The sequence below is a fragment of the Girardinichthys multiradiatus genome, chromosome 1 (genome assembly GCF_021462225.1).
Source record: "Girardinichthys multiradiatus isolate DD_20200921_A chromosome 1, DD_fGirMul_XY1, whole genome shotgun sequence".
Lineage (NCBI taxonomy): Eukaryota > Metazoa > Chordata > Actinopteri > Cyprinodontiformes > Goodeidae > Girardinichthys > Girardinichthys multiradiatus.
Window position 1 is genome coordinate 4,367,802 of NC_061794.1, and position 20,441 is coordinate 4,388,242.

The following is a 20,441-nucleotide window of genomic DNA, read 5'->3' on the forward strand; positions in this document are numbered from 1 at the left end:
AATGCACTTTGTTCTATGCAGATTGGTCCAAAGATGCAATTCATTCCCAACCTTGGCAGAAAGCTGATGATCAGCTGAGACCAGAGACTTGAGTGTTATTGTTATCATGATACTTTTGTCTTTACACAATGTGTGAATGTTAGTAGAAAAGGTCTTGTGCTCAACATCATATACTACATTTTGTTTTGTTTAGCATAATCTGAAACACAATTGTTTTACCTTTGAGCGTTAGGAGTGTGCTCAGCCTCATTATGCAAGCTTTTTATTTCACCTTTAATTTCTGCTCCCTTTAATTAGAAATGGTCAATTGACCGCTCAATCATGAAAATTCCTCAGCAACACATCAAACCTCTGTGACACCTGACTATTAAACAGATACTAAATTTTACAGTATTAGTTCATTAAATTCTTCTCATAAGCATAGGAATTTTAGCAATCTATTTGGTTTTTATGAATTTTGCCATTTTCATTCATTTTGTAGTGAAAAGTGTGGAACATCACATTCAATATATTTAGGAAAATGTTTATAATTTAACCTTTACTGGTTTCTATAAAACCACTGCAGAATGAAGTCAAGCAGTGCCAAAAAGATTAAAAACATGCACTTTTACGTTCAGAATGCATTGCCGGGTTTGTAGTTCAAAATATAGTTACATCGCTCCGTGAAGTAAGTGTAAGAAATTTAAGGCACAAAAACAAACGAAGAAAATACAACTTTTATTTTCAGCACTAAAGTATTTCTTGTTCCACATGCAGGGTTCTGCTCATGGATAAAAATGATAAAAGTGCAAAAAAAGGAAAATAAAATGAAGGTAATTTAAAACAAAAGTTAAACAGGGTTAAAGTGTAAAAGAACAGTCATCATATGGTCATTAGACAGGTATCTAGAACTACTAACACCAAAGGTTTAGACCTAAACTTTAAGTCACGTTTAATGGAATCAAAATTGCTTTGAAATACTGAAGCAAGTATTCATGAAATTACCTTTAATTTTTGAAACATATTTGGAAAAAATAACTATTTTAAAAAATAAATTTTAGTCCCATAAAGTCTAACTTACAGGAGCATAGCATCCATCAACTTTTCTGAAATTCATTCTGAGGTATATAATATGTCACTCTATGTGTTCATTGTTCAGTTACAATAACACATGGTAGATTATATAGTTGAAACACTGAAACACAGTGAAGGAACATGTAAAAGAAATGACTCCATTAAAGGCATTGGAACTGACGACCTTCAGCAAGACCTCCACTGGGTAATGATCACTCACATTTAGTGCCTGAATAAAAAAAAGATGATAAACACAGCAAACATTCACAGTTTAATATATGGACAGTGTCTCTTTGGCCTTTCAGTAAAGAATCAGAACCTGAGCACTGACTCCACTTGAAAATTTGGTCAGCACTGCAGATAAATCATGGACAAGAAAAGCTCATTTTGGGTGGAAAACATCCCCACTGATTGTTTTACTAATACAAATTAAAACTGTAATGCATGTAAGCAGCTAAAAACATTATTCATGCAATCTTTGCATATTCTAGACACATTATGATTTGCTAATTTTGTTGTCTGTAATGCCACAATTATATTTTTTCATAAAAACTAAGAAATCTCACCTGTTCTTCTGTTAGATTGTACTCCTGCTGGAAGTTAAAGGGTTGGGCTGAGAAAGGAACAACTGCTCTGTTGAATATTTCTCCATGCACAACAATCCTGTTGGAAAATCAGAAATGAATGGACGATACACATTATACTGATATAGATATGCAGTAAAGAAAATTAGATTTTTGCTAATCAATACCATATATCAGGTTTAAATATAAAATAAACAAAAACCTGAACACAATTCAAAATAATTTCCAAATAAATGTACCTTATGTCTCATCATTCTATTTTTTGCTCATAGTCTTTATTAATGTTTTGCTTATTCTGACCTAAAAACAAGGCCTTTCTTTTATCATGTGAACAGATAAAACTTACAGGAGCTGAAAACTTTACCCAAATGCTAAAGATAAACTCATACCAGTCAATGGTGTCAATGGTCAAATATAACTTTATTGTCCCCAATGTGAAATTGATTTGCAGCATGTCCACTCCAAACAACACATACACTACAGTATATTGCCAAACGTATTGGGTCCCACCACCAAATCAATGAATTATGGTGTTCCAATCACTTCCATGGCTGCAGATGTATAAACCTTGGTGTGAAGAAACTTGACTGATCTGCACAGAGTCCTGACCTCTGCCTTCTTGAACACCTTTGAGATGAATTAGAGTGGAGGCTGCAGCTCTGTTTTTTTTTTTCATCTAAATATGAACACACTCCTAAAGCTTAAGGAAGATGTTTACAGAATAATTAAAGTTGCTATTGCTGGGAGTGGTGGAACCATCAACGATTTGGACCTCATAGATTAAGAAAAAGATGTCATCAAAGTTCATGTACATGTAAAGATAGACAAGTATTTTTGACAATATATTGTACATTGTATTACAAAACAAAAACACAGAGCAGTTAATGTTTTATTAGTCAGTATCAACAAAGAGCAATGTGCAAAAGTATTGGCAACAAGACTTATGGTATTGTTATTAAGCATTACAATAGCAGCAGGTATAAAGAGACTAAGGCTCTTGGTCTTCACTGCAGGGACTTTATACCGATGACCTGAGGTAAATAGCTAAACATTTCTAATGAGAGGATGATCTGAACATAATATGACAGAGGCTGCCTTCCTCAGTAACTCCGTTAAAAAAGTCCACCAGGTGAACTTGAGTCTTCCTTGTTGAAGTCTGTTTAAGTCTGGTTTTATCGACCATAGACAAATTAACATAGCAAGCAATTATACAAAACATTAAAACAAATGCAACAAAAGGGGTCATTATTTCACATGAAACATAAAAACTAATCTAACCCTACAAGTTCTTAGAAAAATCATTGTTTGACCCTTTTTTGTTGTAGTAGCGAAATGTGACTCAAAGGACAGAGGCTTACCAAAGCATTTATATTTTACTGATCAGGCTCCTCTCCTGTGGAACCAGCTCCCAGTTTTAGTCCGTGAGGCAGACAAACTGTACTTTTAAGGCTAGGCTTAAAACTTTCCTTTTTGATAAAGCTTATAGTTAGAGTGGCTTAGGTTATCCTGAGCTATCTCTGTAGTTATGCTGTTATAGGCTTAGGCTGGTGGAGGACATAATGACCACTTTCCCTTACTCCGCTACATTCTCCTACTACTCTCCAATTTTGCATTATTTTCTGTTATTTCAGCTTTTAACTTCATGTTCTCTCTCTGTTTTTTCTCTTCCTAGAAGCTACACCTGACCTGGCTCCGTGTTTAGCTGTGACACCTTCCTGGAGGGGGGCATTAGCTGAGCTGCTGCTGCCAACAACTTAATGCTCACATTCTACAGATGATACACTTGGCCCTGTCTTTCAGTGTTTAACCCTGTCTCTCCTAGACATAGCTACTGGCTGTGCTTCTACTGTGACTAACTGTATGTGTATGTGCCGTGAAGGTCCACTGAAGTTGGCATATGTTTTCCCAAGTGTCAGTTGAGATCAGTTCATTTAATTCAGCCTCCCACTTCTTCTTGATGTAGTCAGTACTCCCTTGTTTTGAAAGCTGAATTCCATTGTACAATCTGGAAATCACTTTTTTACACTGTCCCAGACTAATTAATGATTGGAAGACCTCCAGAAATCCAACATTGCTATCACTCAAGGGTTGTTTCAGAATTTGGTTAAAATAATGTCTGACTTAAAGGTATCTATAGAAGTCAGCCTTTTCTAAACCATACTCAATTTGTAAAGCTTCAGAACTTTTAAATGACCCTTTGTGAAGAAATGAATTGTAGCATGTGAGGCCCGGCTCTTAAAAGACCACCTTTTAAATCTGTTGTTGGGTTCAAAATCGGAATCGTAGCCACACCATCTCAACATTCTGGATGCGACTTCTAATTTACATATTTTAATTACACTTTTTAGGGGGTAAAATAGACAGTCCAATAAGGGGTCCTCTGAAGCCATCAGTTCACTCTGGAGTTTATTGTCGGTCAAGAGGACCATTATTGGAATACCCCTCACAGTGGTACCTTCCAATTCCTTCCAACCTGATGTGTAGGATGCTGAACCAATACAAACTAGTGGCCTCATCTGGGCAGCATAATAGTAATCACGTAGACATGGGAGGCCCATTCCCCCCTTTTCTTTCCTCAAATGTAGTGTTTTGTATTTGATCCTTGCTCTTTTCCCTTGCCATAGATATCTAGAAATTAACCTATCCCCATCCTGAAATTGTTTGGGAGGTATTTTCAGTGGAACTCATTGAAAATAATAGAGCATGCATGGGAGAACATTCATTGAATTGATTCTATCCTAGAGCTCAAGTTCAGAAAGGGAATTATACTCCACCTTTGGAGGTCAGATTTTATGCTTGGCATTAGTGGCCAATAATTAACCTCGAACATCTGAGAATTATCTTTGTGTAGTTTAATCCCCAAATACCTAATATAGTCACTACTCCATTTCCATTTATATTCATTTTCAGTTCTTTTTTTGGGTTAAAATCAAAGGTTAGCAACTGAGTTTTATTTATATTAATCTTATGCCCAGAGTACTGACCATACTCTTCCAACATATTTATTAGTTTTGGGAGTGTTTGAGCAGGTTGTGTTAAGGCTATCAAAAGATCATCTGCGAACAAGGCTAATTTTTGCTCTCTATTTAAAGTCATTGCTCCCTTTATGTCAGGTCTCTGTCGAATCCACTAGACCAAAGGTTCAATGAATAGGGCGAAGAGGAGTGGCGAAGTGCAGCATCCTTGTCTTGTTCCTCTATGCAGACAAAAGGAGTCTGTCAAGTCCCCATTAATTTGAATTCGGGCTTTTGGTTTATCATATAGTGCTTCTAGCATATTAATAATGGTGTTATGGAAGTTACATTTTTTGAGAACTTTATACCATCTCAACAAATCAAATCCCTTTTCTGTGTCCAAACTGATTATCAAAGAATTGTTTTTTTGCATTCTTATCTCTTTCATGATAAGTATTGTTTTCCTAATATTATCTTGGGCTTGTCTTTGTTTAACAAAACCATTTTGATCGTTGTGTATTAACTCCGGTAATATGTACTCTAGTCTCTTTGATAAAATAGATGTGAATAATTTGTAATCAATGTTTAGAACACTTACAGGTCTGTAGTTTCCACATTTTGATTTATCCTTTCTGTCAGAGTCTGAGTGTGTGTGTGTTTGGTGTACTTGTCTACATAACCATTCAGTGTTTCACAGTTGGCGCTGGAGTTCTCAGGTGTGCTGGATGACAGGTGTCTCCTATCTGCTGATTGCTTGGAGGAGTACTTAAGTGGGAGGCTGCCAGCACTTCGATGCCAGAGTGTTTGCCTTAGTGGTAACCAACTCAGCCTCTACAGATTTCTTGCTTCGTTCTTGTACTTCAAGTAATTTTGTATTTTGTTCCCATGCAGGTTTTTACCTGAGGCTTTGTTTACCTTGCTGAGTCCCGACTTCGTTCCACAGTTTCTCTGAACATCTGGATTCTCAACTACTGAGTGAAGGATTTATCTTCTTGTGGATTTCTCTCACTACCGTCTGTACCTTTTGGATACGGACCAAGTTGGCAGGTTCCCGTTTCCTCCAACTCCAGGACTTAGGCATCAGCGTAACCCGTTCCTTCCTCTATCTCAAACATCGGCACCTGAGCCCCATTTGGCTGGCACCAAGATCACAACAAAGAAGACAACCGAACAATCTTCCTTCGCAAGTTAAGACTCTGAATCTCTCTACCCCTGGTGGTTCAAGCTACAACAATTTAGTAAGTCATTTCTCAGATCCAAGTAATCAGTTGTTTCATTTAAATCATTTATTTACCAGTCCATTCTTCTTCCTTCCTGTACAGTTGGTGCTTCCCGTTTTCATCCCAGATTATTTTGCTGACAATAATATCGTAAAATTTTACTTCTGAGTGTTCTCTGTATGTGGGTCAAACTGTATGAAAATGACACTTTCCCTCTTTAGGAATAACAGAAATTATTGCCTTTCTATTGAACATTATTTATTTAATCTATTTCTCTCTTTACATCTAAAATTTTTGTCTTAATTTCTTTTTTCAAAGTTAATGAGTGTTCATTTTGTAGTTTTTTTTCAATTCTTCTTCAAGTTCTCTGAACCTCTTCTGTCTAGATTTTTTCTCATAAGAACAAATTGATATTGTCCTGCCTCTTATCACAGCTTTTAATGCATCCCACAGCGTTGATGGTGTCACTTCCCCATTATCGTTAAGATCTAAGTAGGATCCAATTTCAAATTGCAGTTTTTCTTTAATTGTACCGTTATTTAGAATATTTGAGTTCATCTTCCAGGAAGTGAATTTCCTTTTGCTCTCTAGGTTAACTGTCAGAATCAAAGGGAAATGGTCTGACAATGTATTAGAACCTACTTCGCATTTTACTAGTCTATGTAAATCTTTCCCAAAGATTAAAAAAAATAGTCTATCCGAGAATAAACATTGTGGCTTGGTGAATAATGAGTGAAGCCCTGTGAACTGGGATTTAACTCCCTCCACACATTTACTATTCCCATTTCATTCATTAGAGTTTAAATTTTTTTGCTGTTACTTGCATCAGGTTTACAATTGGATGAATCATTTTTTGGGTTCAGTCACCACCACATATAAGGAACCCATGATATTTTGTTATCATCAGTTCACAGATGGATCTATAAAAATTCCAGTTGCTACCTGGAGGAACGTAAACATTTATCAAATTAACCTCAATATCATCAATTTTTCCTTTAACCAAAACGAATGTACCCTCTTTATCCTTATGTTTAGAAATATATTCAAAGTTTACTGTTCTAGAAATAAGAATCACCACCCTTCTCTGGCTCCCAGAACCATGTGAAGAAAAGTACACATTTAAATCCTGATTTATTTAGTTTTGCATGCTCAGCATCATCAAGGTATGTTTCTTGCAAGAAAGCTATTTGAATTCATCCAGACCGGAAGTCTGGATGATTCAATTTAATTAATTTTGCAAAGTATCCTTGAGGCAACACTTGTTGTGAATTGGCACTAAATAATTAAACCTATTTGAATTACATTGAATAACACCCAAATAATTATAACTATCCAGCAGTTCAATGGCAGCACCACTTACTACTACAGTGCCTTGCGAAAGTACTTGGCCCCCTTGAACTGGTCAACCTCTTGCCACATTTCAGGCATCAAACATAAATATATAAAATTCTAATTTTTTGTGAAGAATCAACAAGTGGGACACAATCGTGAAGTGGAATGAAATTTATTGGATGTGTCAAACGTTTTTAACAAATAAACTGAAAAGTGGGACGTGCAATATTATTCGGCCCCTTTACTTTCAGTGCAGCAAACTCACTCCAGAAGTTCAGTGAGGATGTCTGAATGATCCAATGTTGTCCCAAATGACTGATGATGATAAATAGAATCCACCTGTGTGTAATCAAGTCTCCGTATAAATGCATCTGCTCTGTGATAGTCTCAGGGTTCTGTTCAAAGCGCCGAGAGCATCATGAAGACCAAGGAACACACCGGGCAGGTCCGAGATACTGTTGTGGAGAAGTTTAAAGCCGGATTTGGATACAAAAAGATTTCCCAAGCTTTAAACATCCCAAGGAGCACTGTGCAAGCAATCATATTGAAATGGAAGGAGTATCAGACCACTGCAAATCTACCAAGACCCGGCCGTCCCTCTAAACTTTCATCTCGAACAAGGAGAAGACTGATCAGAGATGCAGCCAAGAGGCCCATGATCACTCTGGATGAACTGCAGAGATCTACAGCTGAGGTGGGAGAGTCTGTCCATAGGACAACAATCAGTCGTACACTGCACAAATCTGGCCTTTATGGAAGAGTGACAAGAAGAAAGCCATTTCTCAAAGATATCCATAAAAGTCTCGTTTAAAGTTTGCCACAAGCCACCTGGGAGACACACCAAACATGTGGAAGAAGGTGCTCTGGTCAGATGAAACCAAAATCCAACTGTTTGGCCACAATGCAAAACGATATGTTTGGTGTAAAAACAACACAGCTCATCACCCTGAACACGCCATCCCTACTGTCAAACATGGTGGTGGTAGCAGCATCATGGTTTGGGCCTGCTTTTCATCAGCAGGGACAGGGAAGATGGTCAAAATTGATGGGAAGATGGATGGGGCCAAATACAGGACCATTCTGGAAGACAACCTGTTGGAGTCTGCAAGAGACCTGAGACTGGGATGGAGATTTATCTTCCAACAAGACAATGATCCAAAACATAAAGCCAAATCTACAATGGAATGGTTCACAAATAAACGTATCCAGGTATTGTAATGGCCAAGTCAAAGTCCAGACCTGAATCCAATCGAGAATCTGTGGAAAGAGCTGAAGACTGCTGTTCAGGAACGCTCTCCATCCAACCTCACTGAGCTCGAGCTGTTTTGCAAGGAAGAATGGGCAAGAATTTCAGTCTCTCAATGTGCAAAACTGATAGAGACGTACCCCAAGCGACTTGCAGCTTCAAAGTACTAACGCAAGGGGGCCAAATATTATTGCACGCCCCACTTTTCAGTTTTTTATTTGTTAAACAGGTTTGACACATCCAATAAATTTTATTCGACTTCACAATTGTGTCCCACTTGTTGATTCTTCACAATAAATTAGAATTTTATATCTTTATGTTTGAAGCCTGAAATGTGGCAAGAGGTTGAAAAGTTCAAGGGGGCCGAATACTTTCGCAAGGCACTGTGTGGTGAACCAGTAGAAGACAATAGTTGACTCTCACGCACTAAGATCTGTCCGTTAAAAAATCTAAAATTCAACCAACAAGATTAAAATCAAGATTAAATTGGTTAAGAAGCTTATTAGCAAAAAGATGTGGCTGTATAGTATTAAAAGCTGAAGAAATTTTCAATAAATAGTAACTGAGCATATGGGCTTTTACTACATCCAAATGACAATACAGGACATTTTATAAACCAACTACATCATTTTAAACACCCCTACAAGGACTGTATGCTAATTGGAGTGGATCAATAAGCAGCAGAATCTCCTTCCTGATTAGCTTGTCATCACTTGAAATGTTAAAGCAGAAGATCTAAAGTCATATTGGGATTTGGGGTTAATAATCTTCACATCTGGAGCAAAAATGGGGAGTGGGGGCCTAGTGGTTAGAACAGGAGGTTTGCGTTCCGGAGGGGACACAAGGGGCCGGGTTTGTATCCCACAGACTGCCACTCTGGGTCCCTGAGCAAGACCCTTAGCCCCAGAATGCTCCCCGGGCGCATGCATAATGGCAGCCCACTGCTCACTATAAGGGATGGGTTAAATGCAGAGGACACATTTCGTTATAATGTACATGTGCAATGACCAATAAAGATGATTTAATTAATTTAATTTAATAATTGACTTTGTCCATGCATCTGGAACCTTCCGTTGCTGGACTTTTGTTAGATCTTGTCATGATCTGCCTGTGTTCAGTTTTTTGAGTTTATTTTCTCTCTACAGCCAGGTTCTTCTCTGTTCATTTGGGTTTATTAGATTCGTTCTGTCCTCTCTGCCAGAAGACTCGGCTTAACGTGGTGGAGGGGTTTGAGTGCTTGAATGATCCTAGAGGCTACGTTGTCTGGGGCTTAAATGACCCTGGTAGGGTCTCCCATGGCAAACAACCACAAAATCGAGGCACGTGACGTCGCCCGGTAGGCCGAGCCGGGTTCACACTCTGGAGCCAGGCCTGGGGTCGGGACTCGTCGGAAACGCCTAGTGGCTGGGTTGCTCCTTACAGGACCTGGCTGGGCTAAGCCTGAATGAGAGATGCAAGGCTGTCCCCCAGTGGTCCCACCACCTGCAGGGGAAACCATGAGGGACTGGTGCAAAGAGGATTGGGCAACGGACGAAGGTAGAGACCTCGGCAGCTTGATCTCCGGATGCTTAGGCTGGCTCTGGGGATGTGGAATGTCACCTCGATGGGGGGAGGAGCCTGAGCTTGTGCGGGAGGTCGAGAGATATTGACTATAAATAGTCAGACTCACCTCCACGCACAGCGTGGGCTCTGGAACCAATCTCCTCGAGAGGGGCTGGATTCTCCCCATGGTCCACGGGGAGAGGCGGCGGGCTCGGGTGGATTTGCTTGTTCTTGCCCCTCAACTCAGCTGTCTCGTGTTGGGGTTTACCCCAGTGGATGACATGGTCGCATCCCTGCACCTTCGGGTTGGGGACAGGTCTCTGACTGTCATTTTAGCCTACGGGGTGAGCAATAGTGAACACCCGGTGGTGGACACCAGCAGTAAGGGACGCCGTCAAGCTGAAGAAGGAGTCCTAATGGCTGTGGTTGGCTTGTGGGACTCCTGAGGCGGCTGAAGGGTACCATTAAGGCCAAGCGTGCCGTGGCAGTGGCAAAAACTCGGGCCTGGGAGGAGTTTGGTGAGGTCATGGAGAAGGACTACCAGTTGGCCTCGAAGCGATTCTGGTAAACCGTCCGGCGCCTCAGGAGGGGGAAGCAGCGCTTCGCCAACACTGTTAGTGTGGGTGGGGAGCTGCTAACCTCAACTGGGGACATTATTGGGCGGTGGAAGGAGTATTTCGAGGATCTCCTCAATCCTGCCGTCACACATTCCCTGGTGGAAGCAGAGGCTGGGGACTCAGGGTTGGACTCTTTCATCACCCAGAATGAAGTCACCGAGGTGGTTAAAAGTTCCACAGTGGCAGGGTTTTGGGGGTGGCTGAAATACGGCCTGAGTACCTCAAGTGTCTGGAAGTTATAAGGCTGTCATGGTTGATGCACCTCTTCAACATTGTGTGGCCTTCGGGGACAGTGCCTCTGGACTGGCAGGCTGGGGCTGTGGTCCCCCTTCATAAGAATGGTGACCGGAGGGTGTGTTGCAACTATAGGGGGATCACACTCCTCAGCCTCCCTGGTAAGGCCAACGCCAGGGTATTGGAGAGGAGAGTCCTGCTGATAGTCGAACCTCAGCTTCAGGAGGAGCAGTGTGTACTCGAGGGTTCTTGGGAGTTTGCCCAACCTGTCCACAAGTGTTTTGTGGACATGGAGAAGGCATTCGACTGTGTCCCTCGTGGTGCCCTGTGGGGGGTGCTCCACGAGTATGGAATCAGGGGCCCTTTATTAGGGGCCATCCGGTCTCTGTACAAGCGGAGCAGGAGTTTGGTCTGCATTACCGGCACTAAGTCGGACCTGTTCCCGGTGCTTGTTGGACTCCAGCAGGGCTGCCCTTTGTTACCGGTCCTGATCATAACTTTTTTGGACAGGATTTCTAGGCGCAGCCGGGGCCGGAGGGGGTCTGGTTTGGGGACCAGTGGATTTCTTTTCTTCTTTTTGCAGATGACGTGGTCCTGCTGGCCCCCTCTAGCCAAGACCTACAACATGCACTGGGGCGGTTCGCAGCAGAGTGTGAAGCGGCTGGGATGAAGATCAGCTCCTCCAAGTCTGAGGCCATGGTTCTTGACCGGAAAAGGGCGGCTTGTCCTCTTTAGGTTGGAGTGGAGTTCCTGCCTCAAGTGGAGGAGTTCGAGTATCTTGGGGTCTTGTTCACAAGTGAGGGGAGAATGGAGCGGGAGATCGACAGACGGATCGGTGCGGCTGCCGCAGTAATGGGTACACTGTGCCGGTCCGTTGTTATGAAGAGAGAGCTGAGCCAAACAGCGAAGCTCTCGATTTACCGGTTGGTCTACGTTCCTACCTTCACCTATAGCCTTGAAGGGAGGGGCTCGGAGTAGAGCCTCTTCTCCACATCGAGAGGAGACAGTTGAGGTAGCTCGGACATCTATTTTGGATGCCTCCAGGACGCCTTCCTCAGGAGGTGTTCCAGACATGTCCCACAGGAAGGAGGCCCAGGGGATGGCCCAGGACACACTGGAGGGACTATGTCTCTCGGGACATGCTGGAGGGACTATGTCTCTTGGCTGGCCTGGGAATGCCTTGGACTCCCCCCACAGAAGCTGTAGGAGGTGTCTGACATGTCTGGGTGTCTCTACTGAGTCTGCTGCCCCTGCGACCCAGTCCTGGGTGAAGCGGAAGACGATGAGTACAAGAGATTCCTTCTGTTTAGTTTTCATTACTTCCTGGATTCCTGTGTTTAGTTTATATTGCCTTATAGATCTGGTTTCCCTTGTTAATGTCCTTTAGTTTAGTCTCATTGCTTACTTGCTTCAGTTCATTTAGATGTGTTTTGGTTACTTCCCTGTACTCCCTGTGTTAATTAGTCAATGTCCCTCAGTATTGTTTAGACTCCTACGTCCCCAGCCGCCTCATATTTTCCTGATTAGCTCCCCTCCTATTTCATTGGTCCACACCTTATTTCCCTGAGTATTTAAGCTCTCTGATTTTCACTGTTCCTCTCTGGTTCCTCCTGATATCATTCTGAGATCTAGCCTGTGTACTCCATGTTCCTGGCCTACCGTATATCTTGTCCAGGCTGTAAGTTCCTGTTTATTAAAATCACTTCTCTACTCACCATGTAGCTCCCATCCTCATGTATGCACTTTAGTCCTGCTTCACCTTCACACAACATGACAGCCAATTAAAAAAGGTTTTCCACCTTTCTTTCATCAAAGGACAAAGTTGGAAGAGCCCTGGTACTCTATTTTAGTGCACTGAGTGTGTCACTAAAGTTATGATTATCATCAGATCTCAAGTAAAATCTGTTCAGCTCATTGGCTAGTTGATAGTCTGAACTAAAACCAGGGAGAGATATTGCAGATTTTGTAACAGGGTCCGGTCATGTGTTTTGCCTTGTCAGACAACCTTTGAGTTACTGCTTCCCAACTCAGTTTCAGTCTAATCTTTCCATTTTAATTTGAGTTTTTGGTATTTACCTGATCCCCTTGCAAATTTCTCTAAAATGAAACGACCAACCAGTCAATAGAGTCACAGCAGCCCTACAGGGCTAAAGAGGTGTCCTCACTCAAAGAAGCCTTTACACCACTATACCACACAGACCACAACTAATACAAATCCCAAAGAATTCCCACATTTTAGGATTCTGAGTTTAATCATAATAAGTTCCTATATTCATAACTGGCTAATTCTTAGTCAGTTCTTGAAGTTTTTGAGCCATCTGGAATTCGTAGGAAACGTTTTGAGCTGTTCAAAATTTTGGGGCCGAACTCCCGAATCCAAAACATGTTGATTAATTCTTAATTCTGGGCTTTACTTGTTTCTAAATGGCTTAAAAAAAAAACATTATGTTGGAGTTGATTCCCCTGTCTCAGCTTAATTAATGCTCCACGAGACCAGGATGGTTCCCACCCAACAGGTGGGCATGGAACAAATATTTTTCAGTGCTGTGGGTGAGGGCTGAACCCACTAGCAATAGCCTTAAAGGTTTGCACCTATAATCATAGTACCTGGGGTTCCAAGTTCCAATACGTAACCAACTTTTCTCAAGTTAGCTATAAACCACTAATCCCGGATGTGATATCATCACTCCTGCTATCCAACAGCCAAACTGTGAGTCCGTATCCACTTTCAGCTGCCATTCTAGGAGTCCAACAATCCCTCAGATGGCAGGTTAACACAAAATTAAGAATCAATTGTCCAAAATGTTATTGATTTCTAATTCGCAAAACAACCATATTCACATTGAACTGGGATCATTTTATCAGTTATTGGTTTCAGTTTTATTCTTTTGTTTCCTTTTTCCCTGTAGTTTATTGGTTTTCCCTATTCTTTACATTTTACTCAGTAGTTTAGTTGAATATTACTAGTCTAGTTAATGAGTTTGTTGACTTGACTAAAGTATGCTGTATTTTAACTTGGAGAGACATTGTTTGTCTCTCCAAGTTATTGTGTATAAGTGTGCCGGTCGTGCTGTTTGAGAACACCAGTGGGTGAATTCACTCCATCTAATGTTCTATAATACCACACTTAACCAGGCAAATATTCATAAAACAACAACTGACAAGAGACTGAGAGAAGATTGGCTATTAATTCCTCATGATCAGGTGGTGCCCTGACTTGGTAATTTTAAATAAAACCTCTTTGTTAATAATTGCCTTTGGCAATTGGCTAAGTGTTCAAGTATTTCATTTCAAAACTGGTTAATTTTAGTTGGATATCTTTCATAAGTGGCAGTTCACCTGTCGTAGGAGCAGGATGTTGACAGCCTAACGGTGGTGTCACTGTTCTCCGGTATGAGCCAATAGAGGCTGCTGTCTGTGATCAGCCGCACATTTTTCCTGTTCTTCTTGGCGAGGTAACCACAGTCAGCATTGAAATCTCCAAGAAGCATCACATTCTGCTCACAAAAACAATTACATTTGTCATCATACACAATTCATACACAATCAATTACCACAAATTACTCTGTTCGTTAGCAATGATTAAGGTTAGCCTTAGCATTAGCCTTTACCTCAGTTTTCCACATCTTTCTTACTTGTTGCAGAACATCATACAGAGCATCCAGCTCTTTAGTGGTGTTAGATGGAGTGGTGTGCTGAGGGATGAGGACAAACTCCTTTATAGCTGGAAACAGAGGTAGAAGATGGAATAAAGAACGATGCAGAAAAGGCATTTGTGGGAGTTATAATTATCTTTATACTGGAGTAATAAACGTCTTAAAACGTACATGTCTTTGGGGCTCTGAAGCGAACAACAAAAGGTTCTCTGGAGAAAGCATCTTCATCTCCAGGTAGATTATCTGGATACTGATACTGACCAGTAACTGTCACAGTGTTGGTCCTACATGCATTTAAATAAAGAAAGAAGGAATATTTGTTTGTAACAAGTTTTAACACATTGGTGCATTAAACAGCACACTTTACCTGAAGACGAACACATACTGCTCCTGGTATGACTTTTGTCTGCCCAGCCTCTCACTGGCCAAAGCATCATACTGGTTCTGCCTGTCATACCTGAATAACCAACAGAAAAAGATAAAGTGGTTCTGTCAATATAATCAATCAGTACTGGAGTTTGTTCTCGTTGGTAAAGAAGCAATAAGTCAGCTAGCTGGTTCAACAAGACATTAATAAAAGTTCATCAATAATTAATGCTTATATCTATGTCTAACGTTAATTTCAAGTATCGGTTCCTGAATGTTTTTTCTCTGAAGGTTGACTTCCCAGAACGTTCTCAGGTAGGAGTCCCACTGCAATGTGTTGATATAAAAATCCCCCCACCTCAACAGCAGAGTCCAGAATGCAATTCGAAAAAGTGAAATCAGACTGGTTTAAAAGTCAACAACTGCCAATTCATGCTGTGTGAAAATGTGTTGGTAGAATGGACTTTAATTATATGCCTTGATCCTGACTCCAGGAGAGAAATCATTTATGACTATTCCATAGTGGTTAAGCACTGAAACTGAATTAAAATCACTTCTAACTCAGAGGAAGTTTAATATAACCTAAAAATCTGTAATAATTAAAGTATGCAAGATGTGTATTATATGAACAGTAACCACATACACATGGCAGCCGCTGTAATGTGTCTGCTCCATCCCAACCTAAAATCAGTGAAGTCAACAGTCCTGGTCAGCGGTGATTGCTTCAACCTGTATCTGCGTACATAAACGCTATAAAATGTTTGAACCTTAAAGTCTCATTGCTTTGATGAGAGTGTAAAGCACTTTGATATTCAGCCTGTGTTTAGCTGTGTGTGCAATAAAAATGTAGAACTCCTGTATGTAATTTAAAGTGAACAGAAGGAGGATAACCTAGCAGATGACTGACTTAAAATGCTGGTGATATTCAGCCAGTGACAAAGTATAGCATCCTCCCACAGTGAAGCTCTACCTTTAGTTCAGGGTCCATCCAGAAAGACTTACTTTCTTGCAGGTCCATTTTCTGTGGCAGATATATACCTGCATTTGTCTCATTTGGGCCTGGTTCTAGCAGTGGAAACGCACCTTCAGACTCACAAAGGTTGAGATAACAATTGACCAGAAATTTTCTTGGTACTACTAATAATGAATGCTTTGGTAGTTACTCTCACCCACTGAACAATTAAGCCGATTTCATCTTGCAGACACTGAAAATAGTTAGCATCCCAAAGGTAAGCCCTATAAATCACATTGTTAGATATGCTGGTTAGCTGCTTTCTTCAGATGGAGGAATAAAAGCAAGAATCTTTCAGTTATTTTCTCATTATTATTCAATATGAACATTTTAGGTTGTAACCTTTGATGCAAACCAAAGATAAAATATGTATATAATGTGAAAAAGAAATCCACAGTCAGGTCGCATCTGTTGGCCTCCTGCTGAGTTCTCGGGCAACAGTTTTGTGATAAACTGATTGAATTTGATGAAATGAGGATTTTTCAAGAGCATTTACACGTGTCCCAAACTGTAATCAAACAATAACATGAAAAATTCTGTCAGTAATCACTTCACTTCATTCTGAAACCTGCGGCTGTGTCAGGGTTACATCGGAGAGGAAGAAGAGTCCCTAAGGTCAAATGCTACTTTTGGAAGCAGTAACAATGTTTTGGATATAGTGGCACCTACTGGTTCCAAGGGTAAACTACAGCCAGCTAAAAACCTCCCAAACTCCCTAAAACGTCTCTGACGGAGAACAACACCCACATTAAGCCTGGCACAAAACCAGAATTTTATTCTCTGTTCTGGGTTTTGTTGTGATGTCAAGGTGTAAAACGCTCAGTAGACAGCCCACTATGTTTTGGAAATAAATTGCTTGGTTTAAGAATGTGAAACCAAAAGGATTCATTATGACATAAACCTAGACTTTTCAAAAATGCACACATGCATTCTAGTACTTTTTACTGGAGGAATAACACATAACGCCACACACTGGCACAAAACTGTAACTGAAATCTTAAGGAAATCCAGTGTAATATCTGTAGTGAAATGCATTCAAGAGTTTGAAATTAGTTATAGATGCCTTACCTTCCAATTGTTTGAAGCAGCTTTGGTACAGCTGCTCCTTTATTGTCTCTGACCTCCTGAAGCAAACAGACATCACAGCGACTAATGATCTGAAACAGAAAGGAAACGATGAAGTCAGCCGAGTTACGGCTTGCTGTACACACTCAGCTGCTGTTTCCTTCATGTAGCAAACTAACAGGTTGGCAGGTGTCTAATTTATTTAACGTGTCTTTTAATTACACCTTGTAAATGTCAACTAATTAGAGAGTCATAGATGTTGTCAGGAAATGTTCTACTAACTTTGACTAAGGCTGATACAGACATTTGGTCATCAAGCCTCTTAAGACAATGTTTTCAGTCTTGTCTGGATGCCCAGATGTTACAGTTAATTTCCACTGGAAACAAATTTAGTTTTTAAAACCAAACTGTAGATCTTGTCCAACTTTAGCAATCATTTTCCTGCTAAATGTGACAATCACATGATGATACCACTACATTTCATTTACAAGCACTTTAGGCCTATAAATGACATCACAGATAGTTGTGCATCATTAAATAATAAAAACAACACATTTAATGTATCAACCTCAAGAAAAATATCAAAACCACACAATCAAGTCCTTACCCTGGCCAGTATTATTATGACGTCATTCTTACTGGCTTTAGATTCCCCGAAATGATGAAGGTTGAAGGCACAGATTCTGAAGTTTGAACCTCCTTGAACATTACTCACTGCCAGGAGGAAGGACAGCAGGAGGAGGGACATGGACATCACACTTTACAGCTGAAGATAGATAGTTGTTATTTAGTTTATTTAGTTTGGGCACACTTCAGACAAGAAAATAGAAAATAATACATTGACTTTCAAGTGTTTTACAAAGAAAAGGAATGATAAATTATATTCACGTTCTTAAAGTTAATCTAATTTCAGAACACTTCATGTAAGCCATACAGCAAGAGAGTTCGGTTGTGTGGTTGTTTGTACTGTGTGTCCAGGGTATACCCTGCCTCTCCCCCCAAGTTCCACTGGCACCAACCCCCACCCCCACCTAAACCTAGATAGGCATAGATGGACGGATATTCATAGTTTTTTTTCATATAGATTTGACTAAAGAAAAGTATGGAAGACCAGAAATATAAGTCACTCTAAATCTGTAAGTTATTGTGAATGATTCATTTCCTCTTTGTGTTACTGTGGGTGATTCAGAAAATCACAAAGGAAAGGCTTTAGATGCTCCTTTCTGCAGAGCTTTTACCCAGTTCTTATCAGTGCTGCCACTGAGATACTTTTTCGTCTGTTAGTTCTGTCAGAAACTTTGTATCCTTGTAGTTCTGATGGTGGTTTTGAGTTCCTGCAGCTTTTAAGAAGATTTAGAAAAGATGTGTCCACCAGCACTGACTCCATGAGAAGAAGACTAATAATAGAGTCTCAAGTATTGGATAATCAACAGCTGGTAGGTTCTGGATTAGTGAAGTTTTAGGTGTAAACATTAACTCTGGGTAAAGTTTGAAGTGGAGTAACTTCATGTTTTCTGTGTGACTCAGGGCACCTATAAGAACTTCCTGTTTTTTTGCACTGAGAAAATATAGTTGTAAACATATTTGTTGTTCATCTCCTGGTTACAATTAGCATGCACCTATTTATTTTATTAAGTTTATCTTGTTAAGACTTTGGCAAACCAGCTAGCAGCAGGAGCTAGAAGGAAATCAGCTCAATATCGGAAAAAGCAATTAGCTACAGGAAAAGTCCAAAGAACAAAAACTGGTTTCAAAGCAGAACTGAGCAGAATCTTATGTAGTTCTAAACAGTGAGCTGAGATTTAGAAAAGTTAATCTCTTACTGCTGTCCAGTGGTGTTGTCAGGATCACAAATCATTGGGAACTTGGCCCAGGCCAGAAATACTTACTTTTTCATACACATGTAAGTGATATAATATTTCAGTTATATAGAACACTTTGTACCACTTGTTTGCCTGAAGCCTGGGTTTCTTCAAATAAAGACTGAGAAAAAGTTAGTTATATGCTACATTATATCATCCCAAGTATTTATTGTAAACTGAGTTGAACAGATGTTGCTCCTAAACTCACAGAAACTTTGTCCACTTGGAGTCTCATAAATGGGATCCACTCCTTATCTCAAGTTCTTGCTTAAATCTTATGGTTCCAAAGTGTTTCACTTCTCAGCTTGAGATCAGCTTTATCATTTCATTCTATTTCCATTTTCAGATGATGGAATGAAGAATTGCTGTGAGATGTTTTATAACCTAATCCTGCTTTAAACTTCTCCTGAACCTACTGCCTGATTCTTCTCCTGTGTTCCTTGGTCTTCATGATGCTATTTGTTCATTTATGTTCTCTAACTAACGTCTGAGGAGGAGCAACTGCCATATTGGATTTCAATGGTTTCTGTGGAATTTATTTAGAGCTATCAGAGTAAACGAGGCTGAACACAAATGCATGTCACATTTTCAGATTTTCATTTGTAACAAATATGAGAAGAATGAATGAGTTTATATTCACTGTTCAATCATGCACTGCCTTGTGTTGGTCTGTCACATAAAATCCCAATACAGTACACTGAAGTCTGTGGTTGTAAAGTCCATGGATAGTTTGTCAATTCAACACTCCCAACAACATATCAACTCAACACTAGAAGGAAGAGGATCAAGTTGGTGCATGTGTGTGTTTCCCTCCTGGAAAACTCTCCCTATCTTTTGAACATCATTTCTGTGAACTACAGAAGTGGCACAGCCCTGTTGAAGGTTTTGTCACGGAAGAAGTCAGACTTAAAACACATGTTTGACTTCTCACTTTTTTTAGAAACATAGATTAATGCAACTTCTTGACCGAACAGTACTTCTCTCTTCTCCTCTCTCCCACTCTTTTCCAGTTTCAATAAGGAACATTCTCACGGAGATTCTGGGATCTGGTTACACACAACATTTTCCTAGATGCAATCCTCCCTCAAATCTTATAGGAATAAATGTTTATCCAAAGCAAACCAACAGAACTTACCAGTGTTAACTGCTGGACTTGCAGGGTGGAGTGTGTCTCTCTCTTTCTCCTCCTCTCTGCTGAAACCCAAAACTGGACAGCCTTCTTTATTTCCTGTGGGTGGGACTAAAAAGCAACAGCTGCTGAATACGTTCAGCTGAAGAAAGGTCAAACTCACTTTATATCTGATTTACTGACCGCATCGTGATGAAATATGACAAGACTACAAACACTCCGTTGGTTTTATAAACGGGATAAGGTCAGACAAACAGGCTTTAGTTGCTTTTGTTTTGATCGGCCATTAGAAACTAAAACTTACTCTTTTCACGCTTAATGATGCACATTCTGTATAGACGCCCACTTAATGCATGATATATGTGTCTAGAAAGTGATGACAGACTCTCATCATGTAAACAAAAACAGGTCCAGTTTTCGTTTAAACCGCGCAGAGACCAGCAGCTGTGCCCAAACATTTGGAGCGCTATTTACCGTGTCAGGGTCACGTGATGGTCTCTCAGAAACTGATCGGGCGCGCCCCCGTGAAGGAGCGCGCTGCGAAGTGCACTCAGCTAGCTGAGCGTCTT

At 40.3% G+C, this 20,441-nt stretch overlaps 1 protein-coding gene across 1 annotated transcript; it reads right to left on the bottom strand.

Moving 5' to 3' along the window:
* Nucleotides 1-701: 701 nt before the first annotated feature.
* On the bottom strand, nt 702-20,319 carry dnase1l1 (deoxyribonuclease I-like 1). The gene is made up of 10 exons (XM_047379736.1): nt 20,177-20,319; nt 19,879-19,983; nt 17,489-17,647; nt 16,885-16,973; nt 14,806-14,895; nt 14,610-14,722; nt 14,394-14,506; nt 14,122-14,279; nt 1,620-1,716; nt 702-1,282 (listed from the first exon to the last, which is right to left on the bottom strand). The coding sequence occupies exons 3-10, from the start codon at nt 17,633-17,635 to the stop codon at nt 1,139-1,141; spliced, it is 951 nt and encodes a 316-aa protein (XP_047235692.1). The 5' UTR covers nt 17,636-17,647; nt 19,879-19,983; nt 20,177-20,319; the 3' UTR covers nt 702-1,138.
* Nucleotides 20,320-20,441: the final 122 nt, after the last annotated feature.

What these genes read in the sequence shown, in the direction of transcription:
- dnase1l1 (XM_047379736.1), bottom strand. Translation starts at nt 17,635, where the DNA reads ATGTCCATGTCCCTCCTCCTGCTGTCCTTCCTCCTGGCAGTGAGTAAT. An exon ending in CTGCTTCAAACAATTGGAAG is followed by an intron (nt 14,896 to 16,884) that starts GTAAGGCATCTA and finishes TTGGTTATTCAG; the next exon opens with GTATGACAGGCAGAACCAGT. An exon ending in CTTCAGAGCCCCAAAGACAT is followed by an intron (nt 14,507 to 14,609) that starts GTACGTTTTAAG and finishes CTCTGTTTCCAG; the next exon opens with CTATAAAGGAGTTTGTCCTC.